The sequence below is a fragment of the Cucurbita moschata genome, unplaced genomic scaffold (assembly GCF_002738365.1).
Source record: "Cucurbita moschata cultivar Rifu unplaced genomic scaffold, Cmos_1.0 Cmo_Scf00007, whole genome shotgun sequence".
Classification (NCBI taxonomy): Eukaryota; Viridiplantae; Streptophyta; class Magnoliopsida; order Cucurbitales; family Cucurbitaceae; genus Cucurbita; species Cucurbita moschata.
This window is the reverse complement of record NW_019268523.1, coordinates 3088123-3104858: the sequence shown is the minus strand read 5'-3', so window position 1 is coordinate 3104858 and position 16736 is coordinate 3088123. Positions and strand designations below refer to the sequence as shown.

At 35.9% G+C, this 16736-nt stretch overlaps 2 protein-coding genes across 4 annotated transcripts; one reads left to right on the top strand and one right to left on the bottom strand.

Annotated features, from left to right (window-relative positions):
- The first annotated feature begins 473 nt into the window (after nt 1-473).
- Nucleotides 474-1342, top strand: LOC111445053 (thioredoxin M5, chloroplastic-like). The gene is made up of 2 exons (XM_023083259.1): nt 474-802; nt 895-1342. Exons 1-2 carry the CDS (start codon nt 559-561, stop codon nt 1212-1214), a joined length of 564 nt encoding a protein of 187 aa, XP_022939027.1. The 5' UTR covers nt 474-558; the 3' UTR covers nt 1215-1342.
- Nucleotides 1343-1566: 224 nt separating this feature from the next.
- On the bottom strand, nt 1567-9359 carry LOC111445051 (transcriptional corepressor SEUSS-like). Of its 3 annotated transcripts, none has more exons than XM_023083256.1 (11): nt 8988-9359; nt 8429-8500; nt 7248-8333; nt 7054-7173; nt 6813-6861; nt 6440-6654; nt 6240-6308; nt 6002-6099; nt 5246-5339; nt 3890-3959; nt 1567-3156 (listed from the first exon to the last, which is right to left on the bottom strand). In XM_023083256.1, exons 3-11 carry the CDS (start codon nt 8295-8297, stop codon nt 2195-2197), a joined length of 2727 nt encoding a protein of 908 aa, XP_022939024.1. In that variant the 5' UTR covers nt 8298-8333; nt 8429-8500; nt 8988-9359; the 3' UTR covers nt 1567-2194. The 3 variants fall into 3 exon arrangements, with proteins under 3 accessions (XP_022939024.1, XP_022939025.1, XP_022939026.1); XM_023083257.1 differs by having other exon boundaries at nt 7248-8329; XM_023083258.1 differs by lacking the exons at nt 8429-8500; nt 8988-9359 and having other exon boundaries at nt 7248-8037; nt 8127-8210.
- Nucleotides 9360-16736: the final 7377 nt, after the last annotated feature.

The following is a 16736-nucleotide window of genomic DNA, read 5'->3' as shown; positions in this document are numbered from 1 at the left end:
AATTATTCTCTAAATTAGTCGATGTGGGATTTCCATCATCAACACCTCACATCAAACAAAGTATGCATCCCCTTAATCGAGGCTAGGTTCCTTTAGAGTCTTAGTCATTTTTTTACTGCCTTCGAGAAGGCTCGACTTCTTTTCTTTTGGAGTCCTTTGTTCGACATTTGAGGATTTACTGATCTATTGGCACGATTAAGTTTAGAGCATGACACGACTCTCCACAATGGTATGATATATATATATATATAAATTATTTTTCATTATTTTCCAAATATGATGAAAGAGGTTTAAAAAAAAAAAAACAGAAGAAGAACTTTGATTGATGAACTTGGTCAGCGTTTTATCCGGGAGGTAGCGAATACAATTGCGTGGAGCACAAGAATAGGGCGTGTAGATCCACATATTTCTCTCAACGACGCCTTCCACTCCAAGCCTCATAAACACACTCAAAAATATCCAAATTAACTGAAACCCATTAACAGAATCTACATTCTTAAAAACATTAAAAAAAAAGTGAATCAAACGAACACAAACAGCTCTGTTTACCCATCTCCAATGGCACTCGATAACTGTGTTCAACTGGGCACCGCCGCCGCCGCCGCCTCCATGTGCGCCACCACTACCAGACTCAAATCTTATCCCTTTTGTTATAATCACCACCTAAACACAACCTTAACCCTTCGACGCAAATTGCCCATTTCAACTTCCGGAAACAAGTCCTTCTCCCCCTCTACAATCATTTCCACTTTCAGAAAATCCTTCTCCCTTGCGTGTCGAGCTCGTGGTGCCGTCGACGATGGTTACTCTCCCGGTCCAGATTACATTGATTCTTCACTGCTTTTGTGTTTGTGGGGTTTGCTAATTTGATGAGATTTTTGTTTCTTTGTGCAGTGCCGGAGGTGACAGAGTCGAGTTGGGACAGTTTGGTGGTTGGGAGTCAAAAGGCCGTGCTGGTGGAGTTTTGGGCGCCGTGGTGTGGACCTTGCAAGATCATTGAGCCTGTGATTAAGGATTTGGCGCAGGAATATGCAGGCAAGATTGTGTGTTTGAAGCTCAATACAGATCTCAGCCCAAATGTGGCCTCAAAATATGGTATTAGAAGCATTCCCACGGTTCTGTTCTTCAAGAATGGGGAGAAAAGAGAGAGCGTCATTGGGGCTGTGCCCAGATCCACCTTGGCCGCCACCATTGACAAGTATACAGAGGTTTAATTTTGAAGAATCCCCACATCATCGAACTCCACCAGAGATACCTTCCAATATTTTTCTTCTTCAGCTTGTAAAAATTGCAAACTTTTTATGGATCTTTTCTTCAATTGGACGATTTTCTTTTTGTTCTTCGTGTGTTCGAATTGTTTTATGTTTGGTTTTTTGAAGTCTATTTTTGTAACCTTTTCGAATTCGCAACTATTTTTGTAGTTTTCGCTTGTCAATAATGGTGATATCTCTCTCTTCACTTGCATAATAACTCGGGAACATGATTCGCATATGAGAATAGGAAGTTTTTTGTGCAATTCTCTCGGGTTTGTTCGTTTCGACCTTCAGATTAAGCATACACAAGTCATTTCCATGATCAATAAATTATAAATCTCCTGATGCAAAATCATTCGTCAAATACCAACAAGAACAACAACAGGTTGTATTCCAAGACTAAGAGGGGCAACCTTGTTTTGCCTTCCATGTGGGACTCAACCTTTTAGTTCCCCAAAACTGTAGGAGAACCACTTGATTTTGTATTTTTAGTACTTTCTCAAGTAATTTCATTCACCTGAATTGAAACTTCCTTTGGTTAGCACTCTGCAGCCCATTTTGGATTCTCTTCCAAATGACCACATTCCTTGAAAAGCATATAGCATAACCCAATATGCTATGAAGAAGGTAAGACAATGAAGTAGCTAAATAGGCCAAATATTAGAGGGAAAAAAACTATAGAAATAGCAGGTTACAATGGAAATCACAGACAACCTGCCCCTATCACCATCACCAGCCGTCAGACTTTCCTTTTCGTATAATATAAAAGCAAATATATAGGTACAAAGTGTGAATCATTATGCCCCGTACCTGTTTTGCCATGCGGTGCCTGCCATCTCTCGCAGGGCCATCGGCAAATTCTGGTAATTTGAATGCTGCTGCACAAGCAGCAGAGATTAAGCACCAATCCACGTATGATGATTCATATATAGCTGTTTTCTTCATGGGGACGGCTTCCAGTCGAATTGGAGATTACTAAAACCATTCACAGCTCCTAGTCCACTAAGAAGCTGGTTTCCCATATCCTGCGGTTGTTGACCATTCATGCTTTGTTCAAGAGCGAGCGATGCCATTCCTATTCGTCTGTTCATAATGGAGTTATTTCCCATTGCAGTCCTCATTCCATTAACCATGGCAGGCTGACCAAGCCCACTCCCCATTGATCCATATCCACCTCCTCCCATTCCTGAGCCACTGTTGGTTGCTCCGTTTCCCCCAATACAATTCCCGTTGTTGAGACCTGGATTACTTGTAGGTAAGACCCCATTCACGTTTTTCATATCATTGACCACCGAACCAACACCAACCAGACTTGTTGGACTATTCATTTGATTATTCATCATCATCTCTTGTAAGATCTTTTGCACGGAGGACTGTGTATCACTAGGATCAGCATCTCCAGATAAGGCAGGTTGTTGTATAGAGACATTTGCCGGAGAATTAGCAGCACTCATCTGATTGCCATTCCTCACAGCTGCATGCGATGGTTGTGAAAGATTGTTAGATGATGAAGGTGTCGGTGGCTGGAATGTAGAAGGGTTCAGTTGCGTAGGTGGAATTGTACTGGAAGAACCAGGAGATGGAATCTGAACAGAACTTCCCCCATATGAGTTGCTAGCATCAGCCATAGAGTTCTGCTGTCTGGAATTAATAGAATTCTGGTGAAGAAGCCCAGCAATGGTGCTCGCTGAGTTTGATGTTGAGGGTTGGTTGGCCATGTTATTTACATTGGCCACGCCATTGCTACCCGTAAGCTGCACTGCAGAAGCCTGAACAGAACCCTGGTTGTTATTTGAGTGATGGGCTATGGATGATTGCTGTTGTTGCTGCTCATTAGAAACTTGAGCATGATTTGTAAGCACTGATGATGAACTAGTCCTCCGAGGAAACTTGGCTAGACTATCTGATTGATAATATTAGAAGAAACGTTCAATAATCTATTAAGGAGCTTGTTTCTAAAACATTGACCATTTCTTATTAGAAAAAAAAAAAAAAAAAAAAAGAACAAAAGAATTATCTTCTAGACAAAGTGAGATCATTCAAACGCCTCAGAAATCACAATCAGATGACAGTTGGGCTGCTATATGTATCCATAGCACATAAAATATCAATAACAACAAACATGTAATCATTTCTAACTTTTTCAGTCCATCTTGCTTCTGAAGAAGACATGACCTATAGAAACTATACAAACTACACTTGAGAAGCTTCAGATCTTTCCCCCTTGGAATCTCTCTCAATTATATATGGAGCTCTGTCATAACTCTTCAACAAAAGATATCTCTACTTCTCCATCATACCCTCGAGTTATCACTTGAAATTTTAAAACAGTTCATTATATAACCCCATCTACGGTTATTTTACTAGACCAGGGGTTATCAACATCATTCGCAATGACCACTAGATAATCAGTTGTTCCTAAGAATTTTGGGGCAAAAACTGCCTAGTGTATTTAATATTCTAAGATAGGCATTACTACTTTAGCCACCCATGATAGTAATGTGCTTCTTGAGTTAGGGAACTGTTTATTATATCGTGTGTGTGTGTGTGTGTGTGTGTAATAGTTTATTAATGCATCTTCCAAATTCAGCTGCTAAAAGCTCATAAAACTGTAACATCATCAAGATTCTACTAACCCATTGGCCCAATCCTTGCTTCTTTGCTGTAATCAATCAAGTCCTTCATGCTATTAACCACTTCGGATATCTGAAGAGCCAAAAGAACAACACAAGGGAGAAAATGTCAGAAACGTAGATACGTACATGTAAAAATGGCTCAGTTTTAGAGGCCGGGAAATGAACGGCTGAAATACATCAATAATCAATAGGTTACATATGTTGGGTGAGCCATGAAAATTTGAATATGAATACTATTCAAAAATGAATTCCAAACCAAAAAATCACTGTATAAATTGGAGCACAAAACAATGAGATTTAACAAACATTTCTAGAATACTAATAAGCAGATATGAAATCCCAAATTGAGCAACTAGTTCATATAATGTAATAAATTTCAATAAATATTCCCATATAAACCAAAAATATTTGTGATCTTCATAACCCATCTCAAAAATTAGGGTTAAATTACAAATTTTCCTTTGAGGATGTGTTTATTTAGTCTCTGAAATTAAATTACAAATTTGATCCCTAAACTTCGATATTTTTATAAATTCATGGATCTACTAGATACAAAAATGAAAGTTTAAAGCTTTGTTACACATAAAATTCAAATTTTTATCTAATAGATCAATTAATTTTGTAAGACATAAAATTGAAAGTTCAGTTATCTGTTGGACATAAAATTGAAAAGTTTAAGGACCTATGATACACTTCTAAAAATTCCGAGACTAAACATGTAATTTAATCAAAAATTAATTATTTGGATTTGGAGAAGTGGGCAAAAACGGGATTCTAAAATATGTAAGAGAAAAATATGGCTGCCAAAGTTAGAAGGTGGAGGAAGAAGAAGTTTCACTATCCGTGGATGAGTATCAAGTTATTGAAGCATGAGAATAGCACAGAATTTGAACTGCAGAACAAGATTAGAATGTTAACTAGGCGAACTCACGATGCCAGCAGAATCGTCAAATTTAACCTAAAATAAGTAGTTGAACCTCATGAGAAATTACATTTAAGAGAAACGAACCTAAGGAAACAAACTATTTAAAAATTATGTAACCAATAGCAGACAATATTCTAACACAACCAAGTCATATTTACTAAAACGGGTTATCTACAGGAGATATGCAATAAAAAAGCAACAATAAAACAATTTACAAAAAGATAACCCATCTAAAATACATCGAGTTCAAAGAATCGTAAGAAAAGAAATGAAGTACATATCCACGGGCAAAGAACTCTCATCTAAATGTCATTGAACTAAATGCTAAGTGTCAATTAAAATAAAACTTATATTCATTTGTCAATGAATGCCCACAGTTCTCCTACTTTTTGACTCATAACGACAACAAAAGGATGTTAGTTATTTATTACCTGTAGACAACGTACGTATCTCTTTGTATATCCCAAGTCATTTACCAGCGGAACTTCCAAGGCTTTAGCTAATTGTCGTGCTGAAGCCACAAACCTATGCACAATTCATTAAGGGATTAAATAATCTTCAAAAACATAACTAATTTAAAAAAGAAGCTATAAAATTCAGTGTTAACCAAATGATATACTTCATTATAAGAACCGTCAAGATTTTGATGTGTAGTTAACAAAAAAAACATCTAGAGAGTCCAACTTTCTAAAGATTCCCACATACACCATTATATAAGCCGCCCATCTTATGGGTGTACCCAAAATAAAAATCAATCCTCATTTAGTTATATACAGATTTTTACAAACACGGAACGAATGCTAAAATAATTTCATTCTTACAGGTGAATGAATGCTCCACACGATCACAATGCACATTAGAATGAACAATCAATGCCATAATGCCCTAGTAGTTGATAAGGAATGAACTAAGAAAATTGAGTTCATGGAAAAGTCAAAGAAAGATCTTACAGAATTAGAACAAAACGAATCATGCTTGAAATGAAAACCACTGGCAATAAATAATTCCCAACTACAAGGAACAAAATGTAAAAGGCCAAGGTCAAGAGAGTGGAAGAAGGGCCTGGGAACATTTTCATACTTCAATATGTAAACGAAGTGCCAGAAAATCACACTAAGACTTTACACACAACAGAAGCAAACAGGTAGGTATTTGTGTAAAGAAACACGAATGTTGGAAGGACGTACATGTTACAATTGTTTTGCAATTCAGGAGTTGATAAATTGGATGATGCGTTTTGAATGGCAGACTGGTACTTTTGAGCTGCCGCTCCAAGGTGGCTAACCTGCATAAAGTGAATAATTACTGTTAATCACAAATTGATGGATAACAGGCAAATAACCGGGTCAATTTAAATGCAAGGTAATGCTTTTCTGAAGAGCAATGTGGAGCCTGATTAAAATGTGTCACGAGATGAAGTTAAACCTGAGGTATCAATAATCTCCTAGGTATAAGTTCCTCATGGCGTCGAGCACAGAATTCCCATGAGCATATCTGAAAGGAATAACGAGTGGAAAAACATCATGAACTGAATATTGCATCTGGGCCATAAAAAATCTAAGCTGTTGAAAGCACAACCATGAACATGCAGACACAGAAAAGAGGGGAAGTATCCTTTACACAACCTTAAGGTCCGGAGAAAAAACAATTCGAAGTTGGCCATCGCGAACAACACGAAGTTGCTCAAAAACACTTTCCTGTATCGCTTTTGCATAATCCAGGACAATCTGACCAGATGCATTATGATATTCACGAGGCATGTCAAGGTACAGTAGTTCCTCCATTGTACCACTTTCATACTTGATCTTAAAAAGTCTGGGAAGAACTTCAGCAGTTGCTTCTGAAATAGTAAAAAGAAATTCAAATTCCATCAATATCAGAAGTCCACAGGAAAGAACCTTGAAGAATCATTAATGGAAGTGCTTGGCACACGCCATTAAAACTGGCATTCAGCAGAAATTTTAAATTCCACCCAGCAGGTATGATAACAGAACATACCAAAGCCACGCCCAGGCTTGCGATTGCATATTTCACAGTGCCATACATCCTGAAAATTTCAAAGAAATTGGTGGGCTATTGCATCAACGATGAAGTGGTGACAGGTAAATAGCAAACTTTCAAAGAATCCAAAATGAAAGCAAAATAAATATTAAATATTGTTAATCATATCAAGTTTCATCAAAATTTCTACTGCAATGATGCCAACTAGTATGAGGGAGCAGTGTATCTTGCAGCAGACCTGAGGGAAAACTCCAGTTGTTTGTCGCCCACTTCCATACATGGAAACGCACCACTTCTTCTTGGCATGGGGTGCAAAGTACTCGTTAACAAATTTCCTCCAGAAATCTATATTGTTGTCCTAAAAACAAATTAGAGTTGTCAGATGGTTCTCCTCTTGGACACGACAAAAATTTCAAAGTACCATATTCTTACTTCAGGTCTGTGTTGCTGGTGATACATGTAATGAGTCAGACGCCGGGCACACATTCCAGGTTCATATCCTGGTTTTACAGGAGATCTCAGAGAAAGGTTCTGCTGTTGATAATGTTGTTGCAATTGTGGCCGTTGAGGAGGCATACTTTTTAAGAGATGTTGTTGCTGATGTTGTTGTTGCAATTGCAAAAGCCTTTGTTGGTGCATTAGATTAATTTGGGCAGCCGCTGCCTGAGAGGGCTGTCTAGACATATGGAGAAATTGTTGCGATTGTGGTTGTTGTAGTTGATGCTGCTGCTGCTGCTGCTGCTGCTGCAGAAATAATGACTGGTCCGATTGTTGGGGTTCCATTTTTACTGGTGTCAAACCTCTCAGTGACTGAAGTCGTTGTGATTCCAATTTCACAGGAACAAGGTTTCTCAACGTTTGCAAATGCTGCTGCTGCTGCTGTCCAAGTTGATCATTGCTGGTCACTTGAGGCTCCAACTTTACAGGTCCAACACCATTCAACCCTCGAATTGCATGAAATTGTGGTTGTTGATTGCTCTGGTGTGCAGAAAACTGTTCCATCGACTGTTGACTATGTTGGAAGTTCTGGGGCTCTAGCTGTTGCGACTGCTGTTGATCTGATGACATCTGACTGCTAGAAAGGTTAGAAAATTGTGGATTATGCCCCTGAACGGACGAAACAGGGTTTGTCATATTTGATGCTACAAATGATGATGAAGGATTATTAAAGCTCGTTCCATTGCCAACACCGGAAAGGGGATCTGGCTCCGCACCAGTGTGGCTACTGCCAGGACATGGAAGTCCAGAATTAGGAGCCCCATTTCCAAATGATTGATTAAGGAGAGATGACACATTGGACATATTACCAACCATATTCATATTATTGAACTGATTGCGAGGCGATACAAGTGAAGAAAAGGCTGCCTGAGAAGGCTGCAGACCACCTTGAATTCCTATCAATCCAGAATTAGATCGCAGAAGTGAGGGTGAAACAGACTGTGCACCGCCACCCATAGGGGTGGGTGGCCCCGATGTTGCCATCTTTCCCAGTCACTCGCTAAAGGAAGAGAAACCTACCTAAAAAAATTAACACAGTTAAACTACATGGAAAGCTGAAATAAAGCTCAACTAAGTCTCAGAGAGCACCAGAGAAAACCGAAACGAAGAAACACCTTTTGGTTCGGACCATTATAGAATCACAGTGTCTTCCCGAGAGGATCAACCTCAATGTTCCGCATGAATCTCTGTACAAGAACATGTCAGATCCACTTTAAATTCAACATCCAGAAGAAAATCAATTAGTACAACCAAATCGAGAACAACAACGATCGATAATCATAATTTCACCAAAAGAACCCGACACGAACTTAAATTTCTTTAAGAACAAATTAAATCTCCAAATCTCAAATCCCCACACCCCTCGGCAAAAAACCAATAAATAAACAACTCGTTAGGGCAATTGAATAAAAACTCGTCAACAAAACTCATGTTCGCCACTTCAATGAACTCCCATGCTTAAAATCCCCAAGAAAGATTCAAGAGGCAAATAAATGAAACCTCACGACATTCTCACGCATTCCCTGCTCATAAGGCGGAAAAGAAAGCAGAGAAGAGGCAAAACTTACAGACTTAAAATCAAGGATCCAAAACGTGAAACAACATCTTGTACTGTTATGAACTTGAAAGAGAAATTATGAGGTCTGAATGAATGGAAGACCGTGGAGAACTCACCAGGAACTGAATAAGAAAGTCGAACTGCTGCTTGAAAATCGGACAATATCAAAGAAACAACAACAACAACAACAACAACAGCAGCAGCAGCAGCAGCAGCAGCAGAGCAGACTCAAATTGACTAAATTGTGGAGGTTTCAGTAATCAGTAATTCGGTCTCCTTCGTTCTTCCCGTTCTCCTCCTCCTTCACACGATTCTCCTTCCTCTTCTTCTTGCAGAAACTGATGTTGGAATATGTCAGCTGAAGCTTAGAAGCATAGATTTCAGTCTCTATGAACTCATGGAAGGATTCTCCCACAGTAGGCACGACCTGTTTCTCGCTGTAGCTTAGAGAGAGAGAGAGAGGGCGCGACTGTCCTTGCGGACGTCAAATTGTATTCAATCGGATTTAATTATTCTTAATTCATTTTCCTGTTTTTTACCTCGAGAGAAATTAAGTCAAAACGTTTTTCTTCTTTATCACTTATGCATACATACATGCCATCACATACATACATACATAGCATGCATGCCTATCCATCCATAACTCCCCTTCTATCTCACCTAAATTACAACATTGCCACTCTTCTTACCCTTGTGTATTTATTTTGGTTCAAATTAAATATCACACGCATAATTAAATAAAATTTAATTTAATTATTTTTCGATCTCAAAGGTAATTTTAAATTCTTTTAATAAATGAAAAATAATTTAATAAAAATTATGAAAATAGCTCGATAATTAAGACATAAAATTCGCGTGATAAATTAGTTAATAATTTGCGAGCTTTTATTTTCTTTTTTTCTTTTTTTCTTTTATAAATTGATATTTCTGTCTTTTTCAACATAGAAGGAAAAAGAAACCCCCTTTAATTCAAATTGATAATTAATGTATTTAAAAATTGGAGACTATTTTTCTTAAATTTATAAAAAGGTCTAAAGATATTTTGTCACGCCATTATAAATTATTCTGTGAAAGACCCATTTAAAGACAAATTTTGACATTTGAAAATGGTTTTTATTTGTATTTTTTTATTAAATTTTATTCCCATGAGCAATAAAATATAGGGCCCATAAAGTGAGGCCCAATAGAAAACTGGGCCGGAAGCCCAAATGAATTATAAAAGGCCCAAATAAAGAAACTCATTAAATTTGCCGTCATTTACTAACATTATTTTGTTTTTTTTTGTTTTTTTTTATATGCTCCATAAATGATAATACGGACACGTGTTAAGGATATTATTAACTTATGGATTAAATATTAAAAAGATAATTTAAATAAATAAAAAATGAATTAAACGATAAGAAAAAGAATTATTTACGCGTTTCTAAATACATGTATCAATTTAAGTAGACTCATTTGATACTATTCTAAAGGTTGATGATTTAGTTTCAATAAGAAAATATAAGTCGATATGTTCGAGTATAATATGCGTGTCGTATTCTTTTGGTTCAATATTCACGAGGGGAGGGGGTATTAAAGACCATGGCTAAGTGTTTCCAAGTATGCTAAATACAAACAAGAAATTATTTAGCCTATTCTATATGTAATAATTTTGATGAGAGAGGTTTTTTTGTTTTATGCTTTTTCAAATTCGAATTTATTTGTAATTAAATTTTAAATACTCTGTGATTTAAAAAGTCAAATCTTTGTTTTGTGTTACCAACGGAAGTAATGTGTATAAGCTTAATTTTTAAAAAAAAATTGTTATTAAATCGAAGTATTTTAGTCACGGGAGAAAAAACAATTTTTAGTTACCTTTAATTTTATAGCTATTTAATTCTTACAGTAAACAACTCCGTCAAAATTATTATTTGACTTAATTTTTGTAGCTCGTAAACACATTTAATCCATAATCGATCAAGAGTCGGTTGTCTTGTGACTACATGTATAGTAAAGTTAGAATGTGAGATGAGAGTGGAACCAAAGAGGACGGTGAGAATCTGATACATGTCATGATCGTTTGAGGAGGATGGTGAGAATATGATACGTGTCATGATACGATCGAGGAGCACGGTAAGAATACGACATGTGTCATAATACGATCGAAGACGGTAAAAATATGATACATGTCATGATACGATCGAAGAAGTGAAAATTTGAGAATGGTGAGAATTTAATACGTATCATAATATGATTGAAGAGGTGGAGATCTGAAAAACTATGACAATCTGATACATGTCATGATATGATTAAAGAAGTGAAAAATCTAAAGATAGTGAGAATCTGATACATGTCATGATAGGAGGACGATGAGAATATGATATGTGCCATGATACAATCAATGAAGACAGTGAAAATATGATACATGTCATAATACGATCAAGGAGCACAGTGAGAATATGATACATGTCATAATATGATAGAGGACAGTGAGAATGTGATACATGTCATGATAGGATCGAAAAAGTGAAAATCTGAAAACAGTGAGAATGTGATATATGTCATGACAAAGTCGAAGAAGTGAATCTGAAAACAGTGAGAATCTGATACATGTCATGATACAGTCGAAGAATTTGAAAATCTGAAAATAGTGAGAATCTGATACATGTCATGATACGACTGAAGAAGTGAATCTGAAAATAGTGAGAATCTGATACATGTCATGATACAGTCGAAGAAGTGAAAATCTGAAAACAGTGAGAATGTGATACATGTCATGACACAGTCGAAGAAGTGAATCTGGAAACAATGAGAATCTGATACATGTCATGATACAGTCGAATAAGTGAAAATCTGAAAACAGTGAGAATCTGATACATGTCATGATACAGTCGAAGAAGTGAAAATCTGAAAACAGTGAGAATCTGATACATGTCATGATACGACTGAAAAAGTGAATCTGAAAATAGTGAGAATCTGATACATGTCATGATACAGTCAAAGAAGTGAAAATCTGAAAACAGTGAGAATGTGATATATGTCATGACACAGTCGAAGAAGTGAATCTGAAAACAATGAGAATCTGATACATGTCATGATACAGTCGAAGAAGTGAAAATCTGAAAACAGTGAGAATCTGATACATGTCATGATACGACTGAAGAAGTGAATCGGAAAATAGTGAGAATCTGATACATGTCATGATATAGTCGAAGAAGTGAAAATCTGAAAACAGTGAGAATGTGATATATGTCATGACACTGTCGAAGAAGTGAATTTGAAAACAGTGAGAATCTGATACATGTCATGATACAGTCGAAGAAGTTGAAAATCTGAAAACAGTGAGAATCTGATACATGTCATGATACAGTCGAAGAAGTTGAAAATCTGAAAACAGTGAGAATCTGATACATGTCATGATACAGTCGAAGAAGTGAAAATCTGAAAATAGTGAGAATGTGATATATGTCATGATACAGTCGAAGAAGTGAATCTGAAAACAGTGAGAATCTGATACATGTCATGATACAGTCGAAGAAGTGAAAATCCGAAAACAGTGAGAATCTGATACATGTCATGATACGACCGAAGAAGTGAATTTGAAAATAGTGAGAATTTGATACATGTCATGATACAGTCGAAAATCTGAAAACAGTGAGAACCTGATACATGTCATGATACGATCGAAGAAGTGAAAATCTGAAAACAGTGAGAATGTGATACATGTCATGATATGACCGAAGAAGTGAATCTGAAAACAGTGAGAATCTGAAACATGTCATGATACGATCAAAGAAGTGAATTTGAAAATAGTGAGAATCTGATACATGTCATGATACGATCAAAGAAGTGAATTTGAAAACAATGAGAATGTGATACATGTCATGATACGATGGAAGAAGTGAAAATCTGAAAAGAGTGAGAATCTGATACATGTCATGATACGATCGAACAAGTGAATCTGAAAACAGTGAGAATGTGATACATGTCATGATACAATCGAAGAAGTGAATCTGAAAACCATGATACATGTCATGATACGATCGAAGAAGTGAAAATCTGAAAACAGTGAAAATCTGATACATGTCATGATACGATCGAAGAAGTGAAAATCTGAAAACAGTGAGAACCTGATACATGTCATGATCCGATCGAAGAACTGAAAATCTGAAAACAGTGAGAACCTGATACATGTCATGATACGATCGAAGAAGTGAAAATCTGAAAACAGTGAGAATCTGATACATGTCATGATACGATCAAAGAATTGAAAATCTGAAAACAGTGAGAATCTGATACATGTCATGATACAATCGAAGAAGTGAAAATCTGAAAACAGTGAGAATCTGATACATGTCATGATACAATCGAAGAAGTGGAAATCTAAAAACAGTGAGAATCTGATACATAGCATGATACGATCGAAGAAGTGAAAATCAAAAGACGGTGAGAATATGATACAATGAACGAACATGGTAAGAATTTGATACACGTTAGGATACCATAAGACGCGAGAGAGGGTGTGAAGCCATAGCTTAAGAGTTGAGCACAGCTGATATAAGATAAAGATGAAAGGTGATGAGGAGGTTTAATTATTAGGCGTTAAAGTTTTATTTAGCTGAAGAAAGAAAAAGGCCCAATTTTAAGGAATAAAAAGAAACGGTTGCCAAATGTAAAAGCTTTCCCACACCCCTCTCATGGCTGCCACGTCCCTGTTTGCTTCGCTGGCATCGCCCCTCCCTTCCCTATAAATTACACCACTCCCTCCCACCACCAACCCACTTCCGGCCACCCAAAATGGGAAGCAAACACCCTTCCAAGCTACCCAAACCCGTCGCCAAAGCCCCATCCAAGCTTCAACGATCTCTGTCCACAGCCTCCGAGCCAAGGAACACCAAGCAATACCAAATGGTAAGTCACCCTCTTTTCTATGATAGTCGAACACAACTTTCCACAATATGATATTGTCTACTTTGAACATAAACCCTAAGCTTCGTTTTGGGCTTCTCCAAAAGGCCTCGTACTAATAGATTTAGTATTTCTCACTTATAAACCCAAGATGATTCCCTAAATTAGCAGACGTGGGACTTTCATCATCCATTGTTCCACACTAATCATTAACCCCTTTTGCTTGATTGGTTGTTTTGTGTCGCAGGCCATCGCGTCCATGCAGGCCATGGAGAAACAGAGCCGCGCCGGAATCAATGTAAAATCAGCCCATCAAAATCTAACCTTTTACTCTGCCATTGTCTTATGCGGTTTGTTTTTGTGTATAGGCTCTACTGAGTGGAGTCGCCAATGGACAAGCTGATCGTGAAGGTGGGACCCCCGGTGCTTCACCGCCGGTCAACTTTCCGGCGTGATACATGACAAACTAGTCGCCGCCAAATGCCCCGACCGGCCGGAGTTGCTTTTTCGTTTGCTTGTTTGTGTTTTCTCCTTATGTTTAATGAAGTTATGTTATGTGTGTACTCTCACGTGCTTTGCACGTGTTTTCTTTTTTAATAATAAATAATGCTGGTTTGTTGGGGTGACATCATTTTTTTATTTTTTATTTTTAAATTTTCAACTTTCTATTTAATTAATAGGTGCATATAAAATTTAAATTTTATATACATTTTATAAAATTTGTATATAAAATTTAGAAATACACAAAAGAACAAAATTAAAAGGCCATGGACAATTTTGAAAACGACATAAAATTCAGTTATATAATTAATAAATTTGTAAATTTTAAAAAATGTTGAATAATGTAATTTCGACCATACATGACTAAAAATTAAAATTAAAGGCTTATTAAATACTTTAACAATCAATATTAAAAAAAATTATAAATTAAAGTTTAGATCGAAAATTATTTCTTTTTGGTTAAGTATAACAACGGTCGAGTAGTTTAAACTTTAAAAATATATATTAATTACTTTTTTTTATCGATACATTAATTATTGTTGAGATATGTTAATATGGATTCTTTTAATTATACATTTACATTTAATTTTAAAAAAAAGGAAGAAAAAAAATTAACCATGGTAAAACTCTTGAATGTTGCATGGTAAAAAACATTTATTTCTTGATGTTATAATATTGAAACATCTTCAATTTTGAGATATTCCCTTTTTAAGCGAACTTAAAATAATAATAATAATAATAATAATAACCATTATATGATTTATTTATCGAGAAGGATGGAGTATGGTAAGACTTCGCCAATCTGTGTCGGTTTGAATGACCGTTAATTGAAAAAAAAATGTTAATTTAAAACTATTATAAATTATCATGCTCAATTGTACGTTTGTTAATGAAAAATAAAAGTACAAAATTATCGTATTCTGTCGAACAATAAAATATTATCGTTTTGATTTTTTAATTTCAACGGTTTGTTTGTCCATAAAGAGAAACAAAAATGAGGAGGATCGAGTATGGTAAAACTTCACTAATTTGCGTCGGTTTGGAGGACCGTTAATTAAATGACAAAAAATTGTTAGTTTAATACTTTTATAATTTGTCATTCTTAATTGTATGTTTGTTAATGAAAAGTAAAAGTACGAATTTGTCGTACTCGGTCGGACAATAAAATTTGAACTTTTGACGTTTTATTTCTAAGAAAATAATACATTTTGTCGTGACGTTCATAATTATTTTTATCAGTAGATATCAAAGTTAATCATTTGACAAAATATTACGTTTTGATTCTCAATCTCAACGGTATGTTTGTCCATAAAGAGAAACAAAAATATTTTGTCTTATCATATCGGACAATAAAAATAAGTATCGATTTTTTGTTGTGACATGTTAATTACATTAGTAAATCTCAAATATAATTACGAGAGAAAAATGAAACTATCTTGGTATCAAAATCGAAAAAAAAAAAATTAATCATGGAAACTTGTCAATCAAAATTCAGCTAGAGTTCATAGTTTAAACCAACGGTTAACATATATTGTCATATTTTGGCTTATCCTTCCGGGCTTCCCTCGTGGGCTTATCCTTATGGGCTTTCCTCGAAGTTTTTAGAACGATTTTTTCGTCAGCCCCAGTGTCTTCACTACTGTTAGCAGATATTATCATATTTGGGATTATCCTTCCGGGCTTCCCCTCAAAATTTTTAAAACGATTTTTTCGTCAACCCCAGTAACCTCGCTGACACTCGTTCCCTTCTCCAATCAATGCAGGTCCCCAATTCACTCTCTTTTAGGGTCAGCATCACTGTTGGCACATAGTCTCGTGTCCACACACTTCTGGACTCAACCTTCTTGCTAGGACATCATCTGATGTCTGGCTCTTATACCATTTGTAACAACCTAAATCCGCTGCTATCATGTAATGTTCTCTTTGAATTGTTCCTGTGATATTGTCCAAGCTTTGCTTTGGACTTCCAAAAGGTCTCATTACCGGTGAATAAAGTATTTTCTTTGATTATAAATACAGGATCATTACCTAATATAGCAGTTCATCATCCAACATATCTCACATCAATTATAAATAAATAAGATATTAATTATCATTCCAAATTTAACCCTTAGTTTGAATTTAAATCTAAACTATAATATTTTCGTAATATCTTATTATACATAATATTTTTTATTCTCTTATCATCATTTTAAGCGTTAGAATTTGAATTAGCGGTGACCTAAAAGGTTGTAGCATGTTCTAAGTCTCAAAACAAAAAACATTAAAACGAACCACCAAGTAAAGAGGTACTCAACATTTCTTCCTTAAGATTTGGAATTCGAAATAATACATTAGCAATTTCACTATGTAGAGACACACGTCGTTCCTCTCCTATCATTTTGTTCGGTTTGTAGAAACGACATGTCGTCTTGCCCATTCTCAAGCCACAAAAAAAAAAAAAAAAAAAAAAAAAAAAAAAAAAAAAAAAAAAAAAA

What these genes read in the sequence shown, in the direction of transcription:
- LOC111445053 (XM_023083259.1), top strand. Translation starts at nt 559, where the DNA reads ATGGCACTCGATAACTGTGTTCAACTGGGCACCGCCGCCGCCGCCGCC. An exon ending in TCGTGGTGCCGTCGACGATG is followed by an intron (nt 803 to 894) that starts GTTACTCTCCCG and finishes TTCTTTGTGCAG; the next exon opens with TGCCGGAGGTGACAGAGTCG.
- LOC111445051 (XM_023083256.1), bottom strand. Translation starts at nt 8,297, where the DNA reads ATGGCAACATCGGGGCCACCCACCCCTATGGGTGGCGGTGCACAGTCT. An exon ending in CAACTGGAGTTTTCCCTCAG is followed by an intron (nt 6,862 to 7,053) that starts GTCTGCTGCAAG and finishes TGAAATTTTCAG; the next exon opens with GATGTATGGCACTGTGAAAT. An exon ending in GATACGTACGTTGTCTACAG is followed by an intron (nt 3,960 to 5,245) that starts GTAATAAATAAC and finishes TTGGCTCTTCAG; the next exon opens with ATATCCGAAGTGGTTAATAG.